This window comes from Triturus cristatus, chromosome 3_1 (genome assembly GCF_964204655.1).
Source record: "Triturus cristatus chromosome 3_1, aTriCri1.1, whole genome shotgun sequence".
Taxonomy (NCBI): domain Eukaryota; kingdom Metazoa; phylum Chordata; class Amphibia; order Caudata; family Salamandridae; genus Triturus; species Triturus cristatus.
Genome location: NC_140583.1, coordinates 863,422,124 through 863,447,966, shown reverse-complemented (window position 1 = coordinate 863,447,966; position 25,843 = coordinate 863,422,124). Strand labels below are relative to the sequence as shown.

Below are 25,843 nucleotides of genomic sequence, written 5' to 3'. Positions count from 1 at the left end.
TTCTATGGTTCTATTTGGGTCAATTTCCCTGTGTAGGTGCACTTACCCAAATTTCTAACAGTTTACAGTTTGTGCATGCAAGTAGGTGAATTATGCCATGAAGTAATAAATCATTTAATTTTTTAAGGTCAAATTCTGCTAAGAGATTACTTCTTAAAGGGAAATCTGCTAACAGGGAGATCATTACTATTTTTGTGCCTATTATCTTTTCAAGTTTTAGGTGAGGAATTGTACTCTATTTGTGTTTGGGTTCAATTAGAGTAGTGCCTAGATGCTAAGCTAGCACATAAGTGTAGGTAGGGTAGTTAGAAATAGTGCAGTATGTAGGTGCATGATCACGTGCTATTTTGAGTATAGATAATTTGGGGAACAAAGTATAGACAGTGTGCAACATGTAAAAGTACTTGCATGGACAACGGTCTAGATGATTCTTGAGAATAAATATTCTGGTATGGAGAGTTGCCAGTGTTTTGCATACATTAGTCTGAGCTGCGTACATGTGGGTGAGACTTGGCATTGACCTGAGGCCACAGTGCGCTGTCACATGATTACCCTTCCTGAGGGTGCGTAGCAGGGCAAAGCTGGCCTTATCTCTGTGGAATTTTGTCAAGATTTTGCAACACTAGACTAAAATCAAGTATGAGGTTATATTGGATATAGGCGCTTTCCAATTGTATATTGCTATCGATCGGCTTTCATTCGAATAAAATATATGCTAAAACGTCTACCCCGGATTTGGTGTCATTTCTTGAGTTGAGCGCAATAAGGTTACATCTCTGCTCCCAGGACTTGCTGTCTGGGTTCTGGGGTCCCTACTGTTCCAGCTGATTTGGGTCAACGCCTACGTAAAAGACAGATGCCTGATGAATTTAGGCTTCCTGATGTGTATAATCTTTGAAATAAAAATACCGTCCATCACTCATCCAAGACAGGAATTACTCTTGCAAACTGTTTCCTAATATTTGCTAGTGAAATTGTATCAGACATGGCCATGGAGAACACTCCAGTGTGCTGGTTAGTATTCATAGTTAAAGAAGGAACCTGGTCACTGAGGAAACCTCATGCCTGGCCAAATGGGCACGCTTCTCAATGTCTGTGGAAATCCTCCTTTTGTGGCAAGTAAATTAGATTTTATCAAGATACGCAAGAATGATGACAGAAGATCTAAAGACAACTGAAAAGAACTGCTCCATATTTAAAGATTCTACTTATGGTTTTACTTTAACATGCCCCCCTCAAAGGACTTTCGATTTCCATATAGGTATTTTGGGCCCTGTCCACCAGGTTTGCTGAACTGGAAAATGATTTATTTGCTTATTAAATGGATCTTTTTTGTTTTCTTTTAGTCATTGAGTTGTAGTTCACCGTAATAGTAGGAAAGCTCTTTGTTTGTAACAACAGTTCCTCCAAATAAAGAGTCCTTTATGTACTCCAATCTTCCCAAATCTGGTATCCAAAATCCATAATTTGCTCTGCTACAATACTTGAACTGTTGCATTTTTCTCTTCTTGGGCTCAACACCTCACTACCGTTTAGCCTAACAAACCTGATGAAAGCATTGCAAACGATCACTCCCTTTTCTTGTAGCTATCTAAAGATCAAGTGTCCACCTCATAAGAGTTGGCACTCCTTTACAGTAAATAGGAAATGTGCTCTGTGTCTTGAGGGACTCTTTCTCAATTCAAAATATTCTGAAAGCTGGCTTAAAATGGTGAAAAATGTTACCAGCATTTCTATGTATGTGTTCATGTGTACTCCAGAACAGTACTGGAGCGATTCGTCGTAGTACATATCTTTTCTTCACAAGTGGCATTTGAGTAAAGGCATTCAGTGGTGGCAGACTGTTTGGTCTAAGGAAATTAATGAAGCTATTTATGAGTCAGAAGATGGAAAAGCATCAGAGAAGCCAAAAGTTGAGGAAGCAATATGATGAGAATGAAAAACAGACTCAGTGCCAGGTGGGTCAGGAGGCTGTGTTGAAGCCCATTTGTCTAAGAGATTAGGAAGATGGGCTGTGTGGGCCATACACAGTTGTGCAGAAGGTATCTTAAGTGGACAACTTAGAGAGCATCCTGGCAGTGACAGGAGGTTGATAAAGAGAGTGAATCGTGCCATGACTTGTTGCAAAGCGATGAGAATGATGGATTTATGGAAGGGGTATAATTTTCCCCAAAATTGACTCCTGAGTAGCAGAGAGTGTAAAGAGGTATTGGGATAATTTTGCTATCCCTTTTTGCTAACTTCAGTGGTTCCTAGGAGATTAATGTCCCTCCATGGCGCTTCATTTGTGATCCAAAACAATATGCGATTTAAAAATGATGAATTTGGTGTAAGATGAGCAGAAAATGAGCATATTCATAAATAGTGAACAGATAATGGCCACATTCTCCTTACAGAGGGCTGTACAGTGATGTGTTCATGTTCCAGATGTTTTATAAGAATGTGATAAATGTTCTTTAGCCAGTGTCAGCTGGGTTGATCATCCCGCAAGCCTTTGCATACTTCATACATCCTTTTGTATGGAGGGATGACTGTGCTGTTCCCCCAAGATGGAGGACATATTTATTTTAAGGCTGACTTGTTTTAAATATGCTTCTACTACAAGGACCCACATATCCAGTAGTTGCTGAAAGATTCTTGAAGAAAGTATATTAGATCAAAGGGCCATCTCTTCTGACAGCAGCCTTGCGTGCTCCGATAGCCTACTGTCATGCAAAATTCGACATCATAAACCATCAAGCCAGTGGGCCTGGGAACATCAATAGATGATATTTAAATATATTCATATTTATGAGAAATTGTGGTGACATAAGAAATGTAATATGCAGAAATGGTAATATAGCAAAAAACAATACCACCATACTGCTGGTGGAAAAAAAGCTATATTTCTGATTTAGTTCTTTGAGTAGACACATCATTATTGAGGTTACTGGGATAGAAATGACACAAAGTGAAAGGAGAATATCTAGAAATGTAAACATGGGCGAAAGTTACAAAACATGGGGAAAAGATGGAATGCAATAATACAGACAAAGGAGAAACCGATGTAGAGCAAGTCACTGCCCCTAATGTGGCTTAGTATGTCTTCTACACCAAAGATCTCTCCTTGCGGTCTATGAAACGCTACATATTTAGAGCATCTGTCTATTAGTAACAGAGGGACATAAGTCTCAGGAATGTGTAAAATGGTCCAAGTTGAAAGGCACTATTATAATAGTCAAGGTAAAGACTGATGCAGAGGAAATGATGAGCAGTAAGTGGAGTTGAAAAGTCTATATGGGTGCACAGGAGAAGGATGCTGTTAATGTATAGTAAACAGATATGATGGTAGATGATTATAGTGAAGGGGATTGGATCAAGGCAAATGAGTTACAGCTGGGGTGTAGAGTGAGTTCATAGATGGAATGCTTACCTTGGGCCAACGTGAAGGTAAGTTGCTTGGCATGTGGGTGAAGAAGGTTGGTTTACCTCTGTGGTACTTTCAATGAATGGCAGGTAATGACCCATAGCATATGGAAGCGGCATGAGGTGGCTGCCTCTTGCAAACTCTAGGTTTAAAGTCAGCTAACATGAGTTAATATGAACTGGGTTGGTTGGGAAAAATACACGCAAATATATTTATTTTGAATGAAAAACAAAACAAGCTGGGACCATTTGTGCTCTGAATTATCAAAAAATCTTGTTAGTATTCTGTGCCTATCTATATCCCTCGCGATGTTATATTAAATGTGCCAAACATTTGTTAATACATTTTCCAAAAATCACAATCAAGAATAAAAACACATTAACACGCCACATGAGAGATTTACAAAACTCTCCTAAGCAAGTGTAGGGCTCCCATCACGCACCGCAGGGACCGGTGGGAATAGCAATTAGGGATCTTACAGAATGCGATTGGGAGGAGGCATGTAGAAACCCCTGAGAGGCAGTCATTGAGGTTGAATTTTGCATGGTACAACTTAAGATACTCCACCGAGCATAGTTCACCAGGACGCAGTTACACAAAATGGGTGTGAGTGGAAGTGATAAATGCCTTAGGGGCTGCAACATGGCTGGAACCTTGCTCCATGCCCTGTGGTTGTGCCTACACCTTAATACCATGTGGGGGGCATACAGAGTAAACTTGGAGAAAACACGGGGGAGGATGTAAACTTATTCAACAAGTGGTGGCCTTAGGCATATGTGGAGACATAGCCAAACTGTGCGGAAGCACATAACTCCTGACTCTTTCTGAACATGTAATATGGATTGGTGCATTCAAGCCTAAGACGCAGTATACAAAGCCCAGGGCTGTCCCCAAAATGTAATTAAGATATGGGACCCATGCCCTAAATGCAGGTAGAAAGGAAAGGAGACCTGGGAGGAGGTATGAGTGACCACTGTGCGTATATCATTATAAATATTCTGTGGCATGTTCATGACTGTACACTGAAATTATCAATTTTCATTCTTTGTGTACTTGAATATATCAATTTCAGTAAAAGAAATCTAAAAAAGAAAAAAGGAATAAAAATACTGGGTGTGAATATAGCACACTGTAGAGCCTGGGAAACAATTACCCTTAACTAGAATTGTTCTTGCTCCCCATGTACATAGTGGATCTTGCAGGAAAACAGACTTTAAAAATGTAAATTTTAAAATGACATATGCTATTGGCAACAATCTATTTGCAGAAAGTGTTACGACTGTGCCCACTAAGGCATACTGAAAGCTGAGCAATGTTGCTTTTTGTTTCCTTCCTCACCCTAGTTTCTCCCACATCTCCAAAGGAATTGCAAATGGTTTTAATTACACTCCTTTGCTCCTGGTGTCTTCTTCCATATTGGTGGTGCCTTACACTAATTACAATAGTACCTGAAATTCACTAGAAGCTACTAAGTAATGAGGACAAGCTCAGTTCCATACCATTAGCCAATTTTACAACTTTGTGGCATTGATTGACCCAGACAAAGTATGGAGTATAGAAAGCTATTTAACATTCATACAAAGGTTACCATGCCTGTAGGGGCCTTTCTGAAAACAAGAGGGGAAGGTTAGTTGTGCCCTAAGCCAAGTCTCAAAAGGGCCAAGCATCGAAAGGGCTCAAGCTAAGATGAATAAAGAGGAAGACCTAATGGGTGGGAGTTGGTTGAAACCCACTTATTGCAAGTGACAAGTATAGCTTTAGAGTCTAATCTAAGCCCTGTTTCGCAATGACTAGCTAGTGGTTTTGATGGTGGTGGGGGAAGATTAGAGTAAAAAAACCTGCTCAGACAACCTTCTCTTCAAATGGAAGCCGAATCCCAAACTTAATATTTGGTGCAAGAAGCCCTTACTCAGGCCCCCAAGCCTGGGTCACTGGTCAAAAAGATTCTCAAGAGAATTTGCAGATGAAGGAGATGCTGGAGGAGTAAAAGCAGATACAAGCTGGATTATTGGTTTCGAGCCGAGGGCAAAGGAAGCATAATTATTCACCAATGTCACCCCATTGGAAATCAGTGAACACTGAAAGTAAAGGAAATTCCCTTTTGGAGTATACCAAACAAATCTAATGAAGGAGGGGGGGGGGGGGGTGGAGTGCGCAAACTCCCGTAAACCAAGGAGATGTATGACTATGAATGAAACTGAAGAAATGTTTTCAACACCCACTCCTCCACAACACAGGCCCCAGGACCCAAGTTTGAGTTTGAGTGGGACCAACATTTGAAGAGGTTATTGACTTGCACAGGATCTTTCAATAGAGTGATACAAATTGGCTAGCCCCAGCAAAAGATTTATTGGGAACTACCCTCACGGTAGCATGCAAGCATGACAAAGTTCTAAAATAATACTAAGTGTTTCACTTATCTCCAATTGAATTACTGTCTATAATATTCTTCCATATTGGTGGTGCCTTACACTAATTACACTAGTACCTGAAATTCACTAGAAGCTACTAAGTTATGAGGACAAGCTCAGTTCCATACCATTAGCCAATTTTACAATTTTGTGGCATTGAGGGACTCAGATAAAGTATGGAGTATAGAAAGCTATTTAACATTCATACAAAGGTTACCATGCCTGTAGGGGCCTCTCTGAAAACAAGAGGTGAAGGTTAGTTGTGCCCTAAGCCAAGTCTCCAAAGGGCCCAAGCTAAGATGAATAAAGAGGAAGACCTAATGGGTGGGGGTTGGTTGAAACCCAATTATTGCAAGTGACAAGTACAGCTTTAGAGTAAAATCTAAGCCCTGTTTAGCAATGACTAGCTAGTGGTTTTGATGGTGGTGGGGGAAGTTTAGAGCAAAAAACCCTGCTCAGACAACCTTCTCTTCAAGTGGAAACCGAATACCAAACTTAATATTTGGTGTAGGAAGCCCTTACTCAGACCCCCACGCCTGTCTATGATCGATTCTCAAAGACTTGAGAACACAGACTTAGGACAGAACGTCAGAAACTAAAGGAGATGGTTGAAAAGAAAAGTACAGAAAGTCACCGATTAGAGGACACCGATTAAAACAACAACATAGATAAGGCATAGGCTATCAACCTCAGCAGAGAAAGACAGCACAATTTCTGGCCACTTTCACTAGGCCTAATGAAAATTGTGCCACTGGGAAGGACATACTGGTCCAATCATCAGTGCCCCATCCTGCACATCTGTTCACCCCTGTGCTGGTTCCAAAATGCAGCAGGTCAACACAAGCAGCCACTAAAGCAACTTCCAGCCCAACTGGTCCACAATACGTCAGTGTTCGAAAGAGGTCTAAAAAGAAGGAAATAGAATGGAAGCCACTAAATATTCCTTCACTATCCAAGAAGTCAACAAAAATTCTGCTATTTGCTGCAGTTAAATCATCATTACATCAAATTGGGGACAAGGAAATTTGGCCCATGTCAATTGCACAAGAATCCTTGAAATTCGAAAAGTTCCCAAAAAGATGAAAAGTGAGTCCAGAGATGCCTTATAGAACAAAAAAGCTTTTACTGCTTAAGAAAAAGGTGGGATATAGCTATATGTGGTCGTAGAACCTAAAGTTTGTCCAAAGGATAAATGTAGCATAGTGGAACCAATTGACAGACTGAATCATACTCGGGTGTCGCCTCAGCAATTTACCAGATTTTTTTTAGAAGGAGCTAAATTGTCTAGAAGCTTACCTGTAATAAGACACTACTCATGTTTGATGTAAGGCATGTCACTTACGCACACAGGAGTTCACACAGAAATATAGAACACCTCCTTTTAGGCATTACTAGTGACTTGTCTTAAAGTATCAGATGACAAGAGGAAATTCGTAGAGCCGGTGGCTGGGAGCATCTTTTATTTTTCTTTATTATTGTAGGAAAATGTTTAATCCAGCTTCGTTATTTTCTCTTTCGATATTTTAATAGCTTTTGCTTTTTTTGTCACATCACAAGCTTCTTTTTATGAACAGTTTTTTCTGTATTGTGATAAAATTGATCCACAGTATTTACTTTTCTTTATGGTACTTCATAAAAGGCTGTGCTCCAAAAGTGTTAATCAAAATGTCAATTTAAGTAGATGCAAACCTGGATATTATCAACCCTAAATATAGGTCAATGGCTGGACTTACCCCATTGCTCAAAGGTTTTTGATGCACAAATTTACAAGAGTTCCTGAAGGATTAAACATTCTGGACATACATAATTAAGGTTTTCAGGCTAAACATGCAGCCGAGAGTGCATTGGTGAGCGACAATGGTGATATTCTCAGAAAGGCAGACAAAAGAGTCCTACCTTTGTGCATCATGTTAGGTTGGATTTTGCTATTCCCACTATGGACCACTCTCTCCTCTTACATAACGTGGCAGTCTCCTGGTTTAGGTCTTTTTGGAAGAACAAGCAAAGAAAGTGTTTACTCTTTTGCCTTAGCTTGGAGATTATTGCGGGCACTTCAGAGACCGTTCCTCTGGTTATCTCTCCTCTCTAAATATCCTTAAGGAACCACTTGTTTTCCTTCTCTGGACCAAGTGATTCTGCTTTCACTAAAAGGTTGGCTAAATGCAGAATTATCTTCACACTACTGCATTACAATGTAGGTTTGGAATAGTGTTTGATACTTTTTTAAGATCTCTCTCTTTTGGGCTAGCTAACACTCTACTTTGTTTGGTATTTTACAGACCTGCAAAGTAATGTTAAGGAATGTATGGGTGCGCTGGCATGTTGATCGGGAAATTAATTCCCGAGTAAGGGTAGTGGTCCAGGAGGCTTTCTTCAAATGTATGCTTTTTTAAAATTTCCAACTATATACATGTAGGAGAGTATGGCGGTAGTGCTCTAGCAGGTATTGAATATATACCCTACATCGAAACTGATCCTTTGTAGTGGGTGGTGGTGGGGGGGTGGTTTTGAACAATTTTAGTGCAAGTTTTTGGTTGACAGGTTACACAGCTTACAATAACACTGTAATCAGAAACACGGATGTGTTACTATATATACAATCAGCATAAACCTTTGGCAGCGACGAGGCCGAGTAGTAAATTGATTTTGCAATCAATCAGGATTTGTATAGTATTGCTAATCACCCAATAGGATATACTGGTGCTTGCAGGACCCAGAGGCTCATTCAAACAGCCAGGTCTTGAGGGCCCTTTGAAGTTCCGGAAGAGAGTTGATGGTTCGAAGCTGCATGGTGAGGCTGTTCCAGGTCTTTGCTGTGATCTAGGAGAAGGAGCATCCTCTAATTCTGCTACGGTGGATGCTGGGTGTGTGGGTTAAGTGATAAGGAGTCGGAGTGAAAGCTTCTCGATGGCAGGTGGAAGTTCAGGCTGTGGTTGGTGTAGGCAGGTCCTAGGTTGTGTAAAGCCTTGTGCATGTGGGTTAGCAGCTTGAATTAGCATCTCTTCCGTATGGGGAGCCAGTGGAGTTGTCTGAGGTGGAGTGTGATGTGGAACATTGGGAGAGGTTGAGGAAGAGTCTGGCAGAGACATTCTCTATGGTTTGAAGTCCCTGTAGGAGGTGTGAGGTGATGCCCATGTAGAGGGCCTTGCCATAGTCCCATCGGCAGTGATGAGGGCCTGTGTCATGGTGGGTCTCGTGTGCAGGGGTAGCCACTTAAAGATCTTTCATAGCATGGCAGAGTGAGGTTTCAGACGGAGGTGATGGTGTCAGTCTGATTTCATGATGAGCTTGTTATCAATGAGGATTCAGAGGTTTCTGGCATGGTTGGTGCGTATGGGTGCGGTTCCCAGTTCTGAGGGCCACCAAGGGTTGTTGCAAGGGTTGTTGCCGAAGGTTAGTACTTCTATCTTGTCTGTGTTCAGCTTCAGGCAATTGTTCTTCATTCAGTTGGCGACGCTTGTCATGCATTTGTGAAAGCTGGTACAGGTGGTGGTAGGGTCAGCGATGAGGGAGAGGACGAGCTGGGTGTTGTCTGAGCAGGATATGATATTGAGGCCGTGAGATCTGACTATGTTGGCCGGATGGGGGTCATGTATGCATTGAAGAGAGTAGGGCTGAGAGACCAGCCCTGAGGGAATGCTAAAGATGATACCCTTGGGTTTGGAGGTGAAAGGTGATTGGTAGACCCTATGTGTCCTTCTGCTGAGGAAGGAGATGATCCATCTCAGCACGTCCCCTTGGATGCCGATGTGGTGGAGTCTTTTGATCAACATGTGATGGGAAACGATGTCAAAGGTTGCTGAGACGTCGAGGAGGATCAGGGCTGCTGTTTGTCCTGGATCGAGGATGTTTTTGGATGTCATCGGTGGCTGCTATCATGGTGGTCTAAGTGTTGTGATTGTTGCGGATACCTGAATGGAAGGTGTCAAGTAGCTGGCTCTGCTGCAGCTGTGCCTAGAGTTGCCTGTTAATAGACTTTTCCTTTGTCTTGGTTGGGAATGGGAACAAGGAGATAGGCCGGTGGTTTTTGAGTTCGCTGGGGTCAGCAGAAGGTTTTTAGAGTAGTGATCTGACTTCGACATGTTTCCAGGCATCTGGAAATGTTGCAGTGGTGATTGAGGTGTTAAGGAGGGTGGTCAGTACCTGGCTAATCCATAGGTTTTCAAGGTTGAAAATGTGGGGCGGGCAAGGGTCAGTGGGAGCTCCTGAGTGGATGGATTTCATGATGGAGGTGGTGTTCTCGTTGGAAAGCTAGTTCCAGGTAGTCAGTCTGTGGTTTGTGTCAGTTGCGGTGAGGGCACATTGGTCGAGGAAGTCCATGGGTGTAGAGGTTGGGGTACGAAGTTTCTCTATATGGTTGCGATCTTGTCATGGAAAAATTCAGTGAGGCTTTCACAAATCTCCTGTGAGGGTGTGATGTTTTTTGCTTGCAGCCGGGTTGGAGAACTCCTTAACAATGTTGAAAAGTTACTTCTTGTTGTTGGTGCTGGTTTTGATGCATAGGACGGTCTTCTTTGTTGCCCTCAGCAGTCGATAGTAGCGGTTGATGGGGTAGGTTTTGAAGACTGCCTCAAAGGTCTTCTTGCTGGTGCGCCATCTCCTCTCCAGCTGTTTGCTAACACTTTTCACTGCTTTGAGTTCTTGGGTGTACTAGCTGGCCTATTTGGAGGATCTTCTGTGAGTGTTGCTCTTGATGGGGGTAATGTTGTTGGCGCAGTTGGTGATCCAGGTGTTGAAGTTCTTAATTCCCTATTCCTGGTTGGGAGCGGCAGCTAGGTTGGAGGTGTTGAGGGCATCTGTGCAGTAAGTCTTTATAACTCTGCTCCAATTGTGGTGGTGGGTGCTGGCCATCTTGGGAGTGGTGGTGCGGGGACTGAAGTTGCTGAAGTGGACGATGGAGTGGGAGGTCCATGTGAGTTCTATGACGTGGCAATATTTGACGTGGTTGATGGAGGTGAAGATAGGGTCCAGCATGTGCTGTGGAGTCTTGCACAATTTGGGTCAGTCTTCGGCTGCTCATACTGTCGAGGAGGTGGGTGGTGTTGTAGTTGAGGTCATCGAGGTGGAAGTTGAGGTCGCTGAGGAGGTTGTACTCCTTGAATTCCAGGGCGAGGAATGCAATAAAGTCTGCAAATGAGTTGCAGAAGCTGGAGCAACGGCCCGGGGTTTTTATGCGAGCGTTCCTCTGATGGCTCCATTACTGTCAGTGTGGAGCTTGAAGTTGAGGTGTTTCATAGGGGTGGTGGAATTGTCAGAGGTGGTGGTGCACTGTATGGTCTTTGTGGATGATGACTATTCTTCCTCCTGGTTTGTTGATGCAGTTCTGGTGGGCGATTTTGTATCCGCCAGGAATGGCTGTGGTGATGTCAGGGGCTGATGAAGGGTTGAGGCAGGTCTCGTGAGGAAGAAATGTCAGCTGCGAGGGTGTCAATGAGGTCCCATAACTCAGTGGAGTGCTTACAAATACAACACGTGTCGAGGAGTAAACAGTAGAGTCGATGGGACGCTTCTGGTGTGGTATGGCAGGAGTTTGGCGTGGTGCTCTGCGACGTGAAGGTGGCCGTGCTGGTACAGGAGAAGGTGCTGCCAGTACAGGAAATCAGTCCTCCTGGAGAGTGTGGTGCGGCACGGCAGCAGTGTTTGCTGGGGCATCCGGTGTTCAGGGAACGGAGAATGTCAGTGTCATACCTGCTAATAGGCTGTGAGCCAGGGGTCCTGGCGTTGGGCGCGGTCCAGGCATGGCCAGGGGCAGATGGGCTTGCCTGTGTTGCGCCTTTGATGCAGCCTCGCTGCAGCCTTCATTAAGTAGGTCCTGGGAGGAGGGAGGGGTGCTGGGAGGCAGAAGGAGGGGTGCTGGGAGGCAGTGGGTGGGGCTAGGCAAGAGGTGGCAGCGATTGGGAGAGGAGTTTGGGAGGAAAAACAAATGGGAGCACAAGAATTTAATAGAATCAGAGAAAGAGCCCAGCAATTAAGCATGCAAAATAAGCACAAGAATAAGCACAAGTTTTAGCAGAATCATAGAGAGACACAAGAATTAAGACTTTGCAGAATCAGAGAGAAGTACACAAATTAGGTACAAGATTAAGCAGAATCAGAGAGAAACACATGAACTATGCACAAGAATGAGGGCTTGCAGCACGAGGGAGAACTGGGTCTAATCAAAACATTTTTCTGAACCATCATGGCAGTTGACAACATGGTAGAAACTGAGGGATCCAAGAAGGTAAATAGGTAACAAATTGAAGTTAAGATGGAAGTGAAAGATAAGACAAACGAGAAAAAACAGATCCTTTATCACTCCGACATCCTTGTGGATCATCACTATGTGAATTCCGTCCTCTGTGGCACATTTCTTTCCATCTTTGATTCATTCTTCAATGGTAGGGGCTTTTGTATGCATCCAGTTATTAGCTATCCATTTCCTACCTGGTAGCAATGTCAGTTGTGCTGTGCTTTCCCATGTTGACCTTGGTTGTAAATGCGGTTCTAATTAATAGGCAAGGGGTCAAACTAAGTACGATTCTTTATCCAGTAGTGCTGTTGTACCTGTTTGCCACTTTGTCAGAGTATTTCTGAATCTCTGGATGCAACGATGTCATATATGTTAAAGTGGATCCTTTTGACTTACATTTTGGATGCTCTTCTAGCTTGCCTCGGTCTATTTTGTTAAACATAGCTAGGATCACATAAGCCCACAATAAGTGCATAAAATTGAACTGCATGAGGCAGAACCTTGCATTATTCAAGGGCTGTGTAATATGTGTCAACCCTTTATCCTAGTCCCTTTCTCTAATCTCTGTATCACAATCTCTCAAATTTTTGTACCACCTGAAATGTCCTCTTGTGAGCACCCACCTGGAGTGCTCCATAAACTCTTGTGACCACTTCTTTAGTTGACTGCATCCCTAACATGGCTTCCAGCATTTACAATGGCTCCAATGAATTTGTAAACATGCCTTGCATGCCCCTAGCCACATTCATGTGTCTACTGTAATGTAAACATTGTTGTGGACCTATCAGATATACATTGTGTGCTTTGGCAAAGGTTTTACATTATTCATTCTCATACATGTTTCCCATTGTGCTATACCACCCTTTCTTCAATTGGGTCATTTTAATAGGGCTTTCTATAAACAAAGTTTCACCCTACCCTTTTAATAAAGATTAAAAGTTATAACAAATGACTAAGAATCTGGTTGGAAGGGACAGTGATATGTAAAAGTGCAGATAAATGCTATTGTAAATTATAGGTTATTTGAAATTGCAGTTTTAGAACTGCCTGCATTGCCTGTGGATCTTTAAATATTTTTGCATCAACATTATGCTGAAAAGCCACCCAAAGGAGGAGTACCATCTGATGAAGAAAGGAGAGTGCAAGGTTAGAAGTGCGCCGAAGATCGTACCCTAGACTCTGACGGTATGGGCTGGAGCCCGAGAGCGAGAAGGTAGTGAGGATGAACAGTGAGGTCACAGAGAGAAGATGACCTGTAAGAGGTCGGAGAAGATGACCGGCAAGACGTTGGCAAAGATGACCGGCAAGGTCGGCAAAGGTGACCGGCAAGAGGTCGGCAAAGGTGACCGGCAAGAGGTCGGCAACGATGACCTACAAGAGGTCAGCAACGATGACCTGCAAGAAGTCGGCAACGATGACCTACAAGAGGTCGGCAACGATGACCTGCAAGAGGTCGGCAACGATGACCTGCAAGAGGTCGGCAACGATGACCTGCAAGCGGTCGGCAACGATGACCTGCAAGCGGTCGGCAAAGAAGACCTGCAAGCGGTCGGCAAAGAAGACCTGCAAGAGGTCAGCAAAGATGGCCTGCAAGAGGTCAGCGAGGATGACCTGCAAGAGGTCAGCGAGGATGACCTGCAAGAGGTTGGCAAAAATGACCAGCAAGAGGTCAGAGAAGATGACCTGCCAGAGGTCAGAGGAGGCGACCTGCCAGAAGTCAGAGAAGAGGGAACCTGAGAAAGATCTGACAAGATGACCAAGGAGCGGTCTGACAAGATAATCAAGGAGAGGTTAGTGAAGAGGACCAAGGAGAGGTCAGTGAAGAGGACTAAGGAGAGGTCAGTGAAGAGGACCAAGGAGAGGTCAGTGAAGAGGACCAAGGAGAGGTCAGTGGAGAGGATCAAGGAGAGGTCAGTGAAGAGGACCAAGAAGAGGTCTGACAAGTTGACCGGAAGTATGAAAGCCTACGAGAAGTAGTGAAAGGAAGAAGGTCCCTACAACAGGTCTGGTCACTGAACGAAGAGAATGCATTTTCCTAGGGGTATCACAGGGCCAGGGAGAACCTTGTGAAGTGCACGTCACATAGAGAAGCCTGGTCAGAGTACAAGACCTGATGGGACTAGACCGCATCGCGAAGTGAAAGAATCAGAAAGAGGAAATCGCGTGGATTGAGGCCATCTCAGAAGAAATCTCAGAGGCAGAGAAAAGAAGAGAGTATTATGTGATCAGACAACTTGCACACTGCAAGACAGAGGACGACTGAGTGCAAGAACATCTGGAAGGGAGCACAGTATCTTGGCAACATCGGTGGAACTTTGAGAAGCCCGCCGTCCAGCAGTCTTAGGAATGCCAAGCAAACCTGGTGACTGCAGAGGTGAGCACGCTGGATCGTTTGTGACATCCTCCTTTGGGGTCGCACAGGAGACTGGATGGTGAGATTGCTCGGACCTCCTGAGTGACCCCAGATATATGGTCTAGAAGAGGATCCGACCACTCTACACCAGACCGTGGCGACCCAGGGCCCGAGGCCTTAGGGACACCGGTGAGAGCGGATCCCGCCACAAAAGATGAGTCTACAGCCACTCCTCCACCGGACCCAGGAAGACAAAGATGTCCTTCTAAGAGGCAGGAGTGATCCTATCAAGAAACAACTACCCTCCAGGTGGAACGAGGGACTTGATGGTGGGACTCGTAGCGCTTCCTCCACAAACCTAGAGGATGGCATTAGAGTGACACAGTGAAGCACACCCAGTTCAGTGGAAGCCTAGTGAGGTGGACCTCAGGGACATCCTGTGAGAGGGAAGTACCCGGCAGAGGGGCATCCTGGTGAGGTGAGAAAGGGATGTTTGTAATTACTCAACCATTCTGTAGCTAGAAGCAAAGCTGCTTTTGTGAAGATTCAACAATAATAACCAGGACTGGTTAGTGAAAATGTGACATCTACCAATTTCACTATCACTCCACCTGCACCGTCACAGAGAACTGTACATATAGAGACTTTGGTGTCAACTTCCACGCCTTGAGTCAGAGGAGGACCGAACCCGCAGGAAAACACAGAACTGTGCCAAGTAGAACTGATGATACTAGCTGCAGTTGTACCATAGTCTTATTTCTGCAAGTAGCTGAACAGACTCAGTGGAAGTTTCTGTTACTGTTTTATTCTCTACCACAGGTAGGACTTTATTGTTCCAGTTTGAATAAAGTTTGGGAGGGATGTAGTGACCTGCTAATCACTGGACTAATGTTTCTTGGTACCAGCTACTCCCCGAGGTCTGGATAAACCCCACCCCACACCCATCCACCACAGGCGTCACAGAACATGTAACCCTGATAATAAAAGGGGCCGGGTGCATGTGCCCTGGGCCAGTTCTACCCACCAAGTATCAGTGTCAGTGTCGTGATTACTTATACATGGGGGCCTAGGGCCCCGCAATATTACACGCCCCACCCCTTTCAAAGATCGCCTACCACAAATGAGATCATAAAACTTTGTGCCCAAAACATAGGCAGGGACAAATATATTTATGAAAATTAAGGGATATTACTTTTGGCAAACATTTGGCGGCAAAGTCATTTGTAAGATGTTGCAGTGCACAGCGTTCATCAATACATGGTTAACAAAAGTGCTGTTTCTTAGGTGAGATTCCAAGTACCGTGAGGAAAGGTAATGATGTAAATATACTATGTAAGCAACTTTGCATGTAGTATGGTGGTCTATTCAATTCCTTTCCCGAAGATCTACCATGCAGGTGCAGCTCTCTAGACCTACAAAGTATGCAGGCATTTCCTGACAATCCTAGGCATTTAAGCATTAAGTATGCACTTCTAGAAAAGGTTTGAACTGTAAGTGTTTCTCCTACCTGCCTCTGCAGTTCTGCCAGGTTGTAGGGCAAGGCTCCTTCCTCAAGTGGTGCTATTCTCTCAATATCAGTAAGTGTCAAACGTCTTTATGCAAAAAAGAAAACAGCGAAAAAACTTTGTTAACACTTGCATAAAGATTGTCCTTGCTGAAATGAAAATAATGTGTTAGAAAAAGTGACATTGAGTTTAGAAGTTAAATAAGGACAATGATTTTAGAAAGTAAAAAAAGAGACCAATCTTTTTTTTAAATTGTGCAATACGCATAGGAACCATTATGAATTTAAAAATGTTTGAAAACTCTTCAAAGAGAGAAGCAAAACATAATAATAGGATAACATTTAAGTGACCAAAAAGGATCAATGATATCAGCTCATAAACGATCCTGGATAATCAATGATCAACACTGCATAGACAAAATTAGCCCATGTGTGAATCAGAATGAGATCAACGAGCTACAAACAAATACAGAAAAAGTTCTTAAAACAGGATATAAAAATACATTTAAATCAACTAGAAATGCGGCAGTCCCCTTCTCAGAGTTTTCCAACATCACAACTGGATCAAAATTATATTCAAGACCCAGGACCAAGGTGACAGTTTCTGTTAAAAAACACACACCTCATACACAGAACTACATTTTAATAATAGCAACTGTTACCAAACCTTAGAACGCGACTGAAAGGTTTCCGCTGGCTACTAAGCACACAGTCATAAAGGGGCATGCATTAACTCACAGAAAGGACATCTTAACAAGGAGGTTTTTGCCTCATGAAAAGTACTTTTTTCCTCATGGGTCTTAAATTGACCCCATTGGTCAAGAATTTGAGATTCTCATCCTCCGAGCTTACACCTTCTGCCTCACCCCATACCATACCATGTGAGCTATTAATATGATGTCTACCCAAGAGAGACATTGAATTGTTTTTAGATCCCCTTACGCAAAAAAAAGAAATAATAATTATAAAGGCCTCCCACAAACGTATGCTTGGAATTTAAAGCAGCATTACCACCATAAAATAAGTCTAAACATGATCAAAAGGTAGAATTTATGGCTCTGACAGGGTGAGAAAGTGTTTTAAAATGACAAAAGATGCTCACAGATAGTGAAAAGACTACTAATTTGCGAGCAAATGTGTTTAGAACAGTTTAAGACTTTGAAATTATCAAAGAAGCAAAAACTGCTGAGAGGTAATATGATGTCAACACTTAGAAGCAGAGGTGTTTCCACTTAACTGTATAGACACTTCGGATCATGGAGGAAAGTTTTCTTTTGATGCCAGCTAGAGAGAGAGCGTTAACTTAATCTTACTAACATGAATAAAAAGGATGCTGCTGCTCTAGATGGAGGAGAAACTGTGTAATTTGTTAAAACAACATACCATCCTGCTGCCATTGTGTCACCATGGCAAAGCCCTTGTTATGCCCATTTTTTTTTTTTGCACACCTTCCCCTGCTGGTTTGGAGAATCCTTTGACTACAGATAGTACATTGTCTGGCAATCAATTATTGAGAGAGCATGACTACCCAAGTGCTTTGCACTGCCCAAGAAGAAAGCTGCATTTCCTTTGAAGAAAGGCTGCTTTTGTAGTATACCTCACTAGCACCAACCAATAGGATAACACTCTAGGTGGTCAAACCACATAGCTGCATGCCTCACTCTTTGAAACAGTGGCTACCATTATCTGATGCTACCCAATGCCACCCCACCTCTCCACTCTGGGGTGATGAGGCCAGTCAAAGAGCCTGCTCTCTTTCCTATAAAAAAAAATAAACTTCAATCCCTTTAAGAAGAAAATGACAGTATCCCTGGGGCTTCCCAGCACCCACTGTAATACAAATAGTGGGCCGTCTTCGGTGCCTTTAACAACGATGAGCAAACCTCATGGTAGCTCTGCTTATTTTTTTAAATGACTGAAGAGTGCAGGAATTAGAAGTACTACACCAAAATCAATTTCTCTGCCATCCTCACGATACATACTCTTAAATCTATTCTTAACACAAACTTTTATCATTATGAAAAGCACAGACCTAGTGGAGCGCCAATATTGTAAAATGGCAGGATGGCACCACACCTGCAGATGACACCTAAGGTGTATGTGTCTCGTGAATCACCATGCATCTCCTGACTGCCTAAGAGGCTTTACCATGGGAGAATACATCTGCTGGGTTGGCCAATGCCAGAGCAATCATGGCACAATCTGGGGGTGATGCTCAGAGTGCTAACATAGCCCCTGAGACACAGCCCAGAAGGAATGCCTGAAACACTAGCCTTAGCATGGCTCGTGACAGGCTCTGGGACACCAACTAAAAATAATAGTAGCCACTGTAGAAGTTTTTGTGCATTTATATTATTTGTGTATTATTAACAATGAGGGTAATATAGATATACATTCAGATTTATATGTGTGCGCTTATATAATGTATTTGCCTTTGAAACAATTTTGCTATGTCCTGTTAAAGTGCCTTTTCTTGGCTTTTGTGAACTAGGCCTCAGCTAGAAATCAACACCATCTTGATCAAAATTGATGTAACAACCTGCACATTCACTGTTTATTATTTTTGCTGCACATATTCAGGCAAGTCATGCTTGTATATTTCTGTATGACGCTGTTCTCAAAGAACTCTCTATAGCATGGGCTCAATAAGCCTTCAACCTTCAAGATTTCTTCCGCCTGCTCGATGTATTGCATTCATTTGCAACAGCCAAGTGTTGTTTTGTAACTAGTTAGTTCTGCCATCAGCTAAGTGTTGTTTTGTAACTAGTTAGTTCTGCCATCTCTGGATGGCAATAGCATAGAGGGGGCTCAATCAATATTCATGTAATGGGAGGGTGCTTAGGTAGTAAGGCAGTATGTTGCTCTAATTTTCAATGTTCTAATTTGCTGAAATTGTTTTCTTAGTATTGACCATGATGAATCTGCAGTTTTCATTCTGCTCCATCAGAAGATTTCCTATATAAACCTTTGAATTCGGGAGTGAGCCATGAGACCTTTCCGATGCTACTAGGGATGTTGTCTGATTTCTTGCTGATGATTTTGCTGCTCATTGGGACTTAAAATAGTCTTGATTTTGCCCATAAATCTCTATTGGCCAATTGTTGATTTCCTTCATGGCAACAACTTTATATATTTGTGTTCAACCTGACCCTCTCCTCAGGGTCACCCCCAAACCTTTTGACTTAACCCTCCTGTTTTCTGAACCCATTTGTGTTGGCCTGTAGGACTCTGTGCACTTCAGCACGGCTAAGCAGTCCTAAAGTGTGTATGTTCTCTCCTTTAAATAGGGTCAAATTGGCTTACACTCAATTGGCATATTTAATTTACTTGTAAGACCCTGGTAAAGTGGTATTATAGGTACCCAGGGTGGGTAAATTAAATGCTACTAGTGGGCCTGCAGCACTGATGGTGCCACCCACTTACGTAGCCTTTAAAACATGTACCATGCCTGTCATTGCAGACTGTTTGTGCAGTTTTACACTGCTATTTGACCAGGCAAAATAAACCTTTTGCAAGACCTAAATCTTCCTTTTTAATACATGTTACCCCTAGGGTAGTACCTAAACAGCCCATGGGGCAGCGTGCATGTATTTAAAAAGTTAGACATTCAATTTTAGATTTTACATGTCCTGGTAGAGAAAAACTCCTAAATTCATGTTTCACTATTGTTAGGCCAACCTCTCCCATAGGATAACATTTGGTTACCTTATTTCATATATTAAGTGGTAACTTTTCATTGAGGGCAGGTAGGAAGGTCATGTGTGGTGTCTGAGAAATTGTAATTTAAAACCCTCTGTTATGGTAAAGTCAGATTTTAAGACACAATTCTGAAAATGCCACTTTTAGAAATTATGTTTTTGTCCTAACCATTTGGTGCCTGCAGCCTGTTCCTGCATCATATGACTAGGTGTAGTTGGCCATTGTGTATTCCTCTCAGACAGCATTACACTCGAGGGTCTGGGTGTCAGTAGGATAGGCCATCCTGGCTGATTGCAGGGGGTGGAGCTCTGACCTACCACACTTGCACTTCGAAGGCACTGGACAAGCTCACACACAAAGGACTTTTCACTAGTTTATTGTGACCCCAGAAAGACTAGGAACAGGGCAAAGAGGAAATTCCCGACAGTTCTGGTGAACCGGACCATTTGCGTTACAGCTACCACTAGCAAGGCAAGATCTGTACTTCGTGCTACAGCATCCACAGCCTTGGGTGACCACGAATGCGAATCTCCACCAACAACCATCCACAATGCCCGACCAGATCTTCATGCTACAGCGACAACACTTTGTGATGCCCAGCCTACTCTTCCCGCTACATTGACGACCATCCGCAATGCTCTCCCTGCTCCTCATGACCTCCTACACCGCGAACGGAACTCTTCACGCTTGACTTTAGGGTGACTTTTTCAGAGGGACTAACCTGGTCCCTATATTTGGCCATGTGCTCCATTGCAGTCAGCCTGAACTTGTGGCTTTCACCCGGTCTCGAACAACCAGTCCTGAGTGGTGCTTTGAGGCGCTATACTTACCTGAAACTTTCAGAATTGCATATCTCCAGTTCTACTGATTGGATTTTTGTCGTTTTGCTGCCAAATAATGTATTATGTTTTACTTGATTGTTCTAAATTGGTATGAAATTTTTGCTCTGTTGTGTTTTTACTTTATTACTCTGAGTGCAGCATACATACTTTACACATTGCCTCTAACTTAAGCCTGACTGCTTTTGTGCCAAAAAACCAGAGGGTTAAGCACAGGTTAACTTAGTGACTTTTTGTGGTTCAGCCTGATAAAGGGTCTCCGATCCACCCACCCATGGGCGTGTTATTGAGGAGACTTTTGGGATATAAGATTTTAAAGGCTACTTGTGCACCCAGCGCCATGTCACTCCATCCCTGTGTAACAAATGAGAACTTTCAGCGGGGTTGCACTGCAACTTTAGTATGTTACAGAGAGGTACCACTTTTTTCCTCCAGCAGATCAAGGACATGAAAAAGGGCCCTGATTCAATGTCCGTTTGAAGACCCAGTTCCACTTACAGCGCTGATCCATATACATTACTTTTTACACAAATTAAATGCAGACACTGAAAGGTGCAAGGCCAGGACCATTCACACACATGCATAGCTCCCATACAGGTGTTTTGCAACATGTGGATCAACAATCAAGATTCACCTTACAGGTTCAGGGCCATCTAAAAAGTTTATGAAAATAGTTACCCTGTGGCGCTGAACAAATCTGCAAGCTGGAAGAGGATGTCGATTTCCAATGGCGTGATTTGTCCAAATTTGTTTGCAGAGTGGGCGAACTCCTCTGTTATAAGGTAAAAAGAGAGCAATGCAGCTGTGAACTGGCTGTAACCTCCAAGGACATCTTCAATATTGTGATAGAACTCACTCCAAAGGGCAATCAAACATTGTAGAAGCAAACACACACACCCAGCATGCTTCCTCGCACCAGAGGCCTGCCTTTTAGAGTAAAGCATTGCAAATTCCACCGAAGCTCTCGATGTCAACGTACCAAGGTTAATGAATGATACCACAGCAATTAGAGAAAAGAGAAGCCCGCGTTAGTAAAGCTCTTGTTTCAAAAATACGCTCAGAGATGAAGGGAAAAAGTAGTAAAATAAAGATCACCTTTAGTAACCTCTACATCCTTTCTTGAGCCTGCTAGAGTGCTGTATACTTTTCGAACTAGCTCCATGTTATTCAGCAAGGAGTTAAAGGCATTAAAGTACGAGAAGCTAACCTGATGGGAAATGTTGCCACCGGCAGCCTAGAAAAGAAAAGCACAGTGTTAGTGCGACCTCACGCCTCAAAGTCACAGTCGCTTCATGAAAGTGAGACCAAAGAGACACCTGGACATGGTGAAAACAAAGCAGGTGTGTACACAAAACAAACGCCATCAGCCGTCTGCAATTCAATTATCTCTAGCCACACAATTCACAAATTATACTTTAGTTTAAAACACTAGGACATTAGCAACTATGACTTTTGTAGTTAGTTAATGCTTAAAAATGTTTGCATCTCAGGCGATGAATGAACAGCAGAGGCTGATCTCAGTATAACACAATTAAATATGAAGCTGAAAGAGTGACTTGCTGAGAGACAAAGAAGCTAAAAGAAATACTGTGGTAAATAAATAACAGTGGATCTGTTTACTTTCGCAGATGTGCACCTTAAATAATATTTTTCCACTGCGCCATGGTGCTTCGTAAAGCTAGGTGAAGGCCTGCCTCGCTTCTCCTGAGGGTCTGGCCTGGCCTTGCTGACACGAGAGCTCAGTGACCACAGTGACTGATGGCCTGGCCAGTTTCCGGCTCCAGATGTCTTCGGGGGAGCGAGGGCGGGACGGTGGAGGTAAGTAGCACCAGAGGTGGAGGCAGCAGAGAGGATAAGTACTGTGGATTTGTAGTAAGTTGAGGGCCTTTAACCTTCCTGGACTGGAAGCCAAGACAACCAGCACAGAGGAAGCTGCTGGTCAGAAAAGAATGCCCTCGTTTGTTACTGCATAATGGAGATTTCATTCCTTGCCGTGGTCAAAATTCTAAGTAATGTGTTACTTGTCATAGAGCATTTGGTGCATTTTCTAAGGCTCAGTCAATTGTAATAGTAATCAGTCAAATTTATCACAGGTTCTGAGAGTACTACAACAATAGAAAGCAAAAGTGGACTGCTTCCTAATATATGTGAGAATTCAAAGTCCACTTTAAAACCTTCCAGTGTGGAGCACTGGGGAAAGATTCTAGATGTAATGTGAAATCTTCCAGTGAACCCTGTACAAACATGCCAATACACCCGATTCAGGGGGAGACTCCAGATTTTTTTAGCAAAACATTCCTTAACTTGCCTACCGTCTGAAATGGACTCTGTTTCAACAGAAGTCAATGGGGGAAATACATTCTGCCGATGATTTTTTTTAATCTTCAACTTTCCTCTTCTAAAATGTTGTCATGTGTCAGTAGGCAAGCCTTTCGTTTTCATTATTTTTCATTTGATATACTGGGTTCTCTACTAAATCAACCCAGCAATAAAATGTTTTTGTACGGTCTGGCTAAGGAGGTCTTCCAGTCGCTTGGAATCTCCCCAGAGAGGGCACGTTTCTTCACACAAGTAGCTGGTCTGCAGTGTAGGATTCGCCACTATTCATAATATATTGTCATTTTTATCTTTACAAAAATGGAGTTTTATATTTTAGAACTTTGTATATTACTGTATCTCTCTTTACTTTCCCTTTCTTCTTAACCCATTTCTTTTTTTTTAACTTGTTTCTGTTCATAGCGATGTAATATATGTTCATTAGCGGGCAAAATGTACATATCCTTCAGTTTTAACATGATATATTTACAACGGGATTACTAGAGTGAGAAGTCAGAGTTCTATAAATTATAGATTATTTACTGGTGTATATTTAATTGCTTGCCTTTATTTACTATATTTTGATTTCACACATTGATTGTTGACTCATGATTGTTATTGTTCCCCTCCTCAATATAATCTGGAAATGTAATAAATCCATTAAACTGAACCATTTGGCAACTGCATGTATGTGACTAATGAAAAGATAACAGCCCCGGCTGGATTTGTGAGCAGGCTTGGAATGGTAGTGGAGCGTGCGCTATACTGCTTTTATCATCATCAACATCACATTGTCTCACCCAATGCTACACTTTTAGTTAACACCTTATCCACAATACATTACCTTTTTTGTTTTTTATACACTTTTTTACTAACTAACAATATCACATTCACAGCCGTATCCCATATTCCCCGATCAATTTCATAGCCATTATAAGTCAGAGAGCATCCCGCACTGATATCACATGGATATTTACATTACCATACTTGTGCAGAGTGTTAAGGTGCTTAAGCAATCATTCGATCCAATGCGTGTGACATGCTAAATGATCTTTGGAGAAGACAGCGTATTTAAGATCATCTCTCCTACTCCATGCCAGTGTGCATATGAGAAGACGCATTATGCGTCTGGTGTCTGAGAGTAATCCTCCCAAGACTGTCACAACTCAGCGGGTTTCTGGGGGCACCTCCTAGCCCTATATACCACCCTCTCCATGATAGCAGACTGATCTATTCCATTTCTCTATTCACTGATGGATGCAGCCACACTAGCACCCCATCGAGCACTCTTATTTGGCGAGCACACACCCCATCCTGAGGAGCAGGCGGTTACCTATTGGGGCACGCTCCTCCACTAATCCCATTAGAGCCATCTTGGGGGTAAGCTGGACATATCTACTCAAGCATTGACTAGAGTTCTTTCCACCCAGGATGAACATATGTGGATAACAGGAAATTCCCATACCATGTGGAAGAATGTAGCAGTTGTATCAGTCCAATGGGTGCAGTGTGGGCTAGGTCTAATGCCATCTGCCAGAGCTTCTGGGGTATACAGTAGATACTGTGCATGTATTTAATTAAAACCGATCTATTGTGGGCTAAGGCAGCGAGTACCTATGGGGCCATCACAACTTCCCTCAATTGGTCGTCATCCAGCATCCCGAACTCTGCTGGCCATTTTACGCGCAATGCAGGTAGTGGTTCAGGTAGTGGGTAGTTCTCACCCATTCCGCCAGAAACTCTATCACCAGGGCAAAGAAAAATGGAGAAAGGGGACGTCCATGTCTGGTGCTCCTTTCAAACATGAAGGAAGCTGACGGACAAAGCAACAAACCACAGGCCAAAGATCATCTTGTTAACACCCGAATTAGGAACTCCCAGTTGATTGCCTTTTCTAAATCTAAAATGGCCAGTGCCAGAACTCCTTCAAGTCCCTGGCATCTGTCCAATTCCAGATGTAGTCATCTAATGCAAGGTCTGTTAAAGCCAATTTGGTCCTTGTGTACCAACAAATGGATTATCCCACTCAACCTGCCAGTAATAATTTTTGATAACATTTTAGTATTGTGGTCGAGCAGGGAGATTGGCCAATTTGACAAACAAATATTGGGGTCTACTCGGATCCAGGATCACAATTATAGTAGCTTCACAGAAGTCACAAGGCTGTTTGCCTACCTGAATGGCCTCGTTAAACAGTGATAACAGGCAGCGGAACATTACAGATGGAAATTGCTTATTGAATTCCACTGAAATCTGCTTGGTTCCAGTGTTGTCTCAGACTGTCAGTATCCAATGGCTTCAGTGATTTATTATATTGTTATAGGTTCTTTGGGATCAATTCTTCTGATGCAGGCATCCTTCTGATCGGTAAATTCATGATTAATGTGGTTTATGGATCCCGCTCTGGGATTGGGCATACAGGTTTTTGTAATATATGGCAAAGAAATTTGCTATGCTGCATCTGCAACCACCCAGCCGGCTGGGGCTCGTATGGCCAGTGTTATGCTCATGATCTGCTCTCTGGTTGTCAGCCAGTAGACCAGCTTTCCCTCCTTATCTCACGACCTGTAACCTCTTCCTTGTGACGCTATCACAAGTGCTCCGGGGATGGGCAAAGTTCCTCGGGGACACTTTCCTCTACTGAGGGCGAGCGGAAATGCTTTAAAGACTTGAGTGATGAGTCCTCAAAACTACACAGTTTTCTGTTCCTCCTACCCCAGCAATTGAGGGTTTCCATTCCACAGATTCTTTCTTATTATCAGGGTAGTTTGCCCCAGATGTCTGGCTTCGTTTCAGAGCAGGCCTCTCCTCCACCCAGTCCCATGATCTTTCTGGTGTATCAAAGAATAATGTTTTCTCTTTGTATGTCAAACTTTCCACTTAGCTGTGAAAAATAATATATACATGACTTGCATTGCCTGCAGTTTTTACTTAACATCAAGAAATGAGAAACGGTGCTGTTGCACTGTAGTCATGCAATGTGTAGTCAGGAAATACCATGATTTACGCTGGGTCACAGTTCAGGCTGCTTATCTCATGGGACGTCTGCACGATTGTGTCCCCATAAGCCAAGTTGAATACCC

General features: G+C 43.0%; 1 protein-coding gene across 1 annotated transcript in view; it reads right to left on the bottom strand.

The window, feature by feature from the left end:
* Positions 1-25,843, bottom strand: part of SLC25A12 (solute carrier family 25 member 12) — a 466,840-nt gene that overhangs the window by 191,218 nt on the left and 249,779 nt on the right. The window contains exons 7-9 of the mRNA XM_085645302.1: positions 21,540-21,678; positions 21,123-21,216; positions 15,910-15,994 (exon numbers count right to left, since the gene is read on the bottom strand). Of these exons, the coding sequence (XP_085501428.1) occupies positions 15,910-15,994; positions 21,123-21,216; positions 21,540-21,678 (318 nt within the window). The remainder of the gene's footprint in view (positions 1-15,909; positions 15,995-21,122; positions 21,217-21,539; positions 21,679-25,843) is intronic.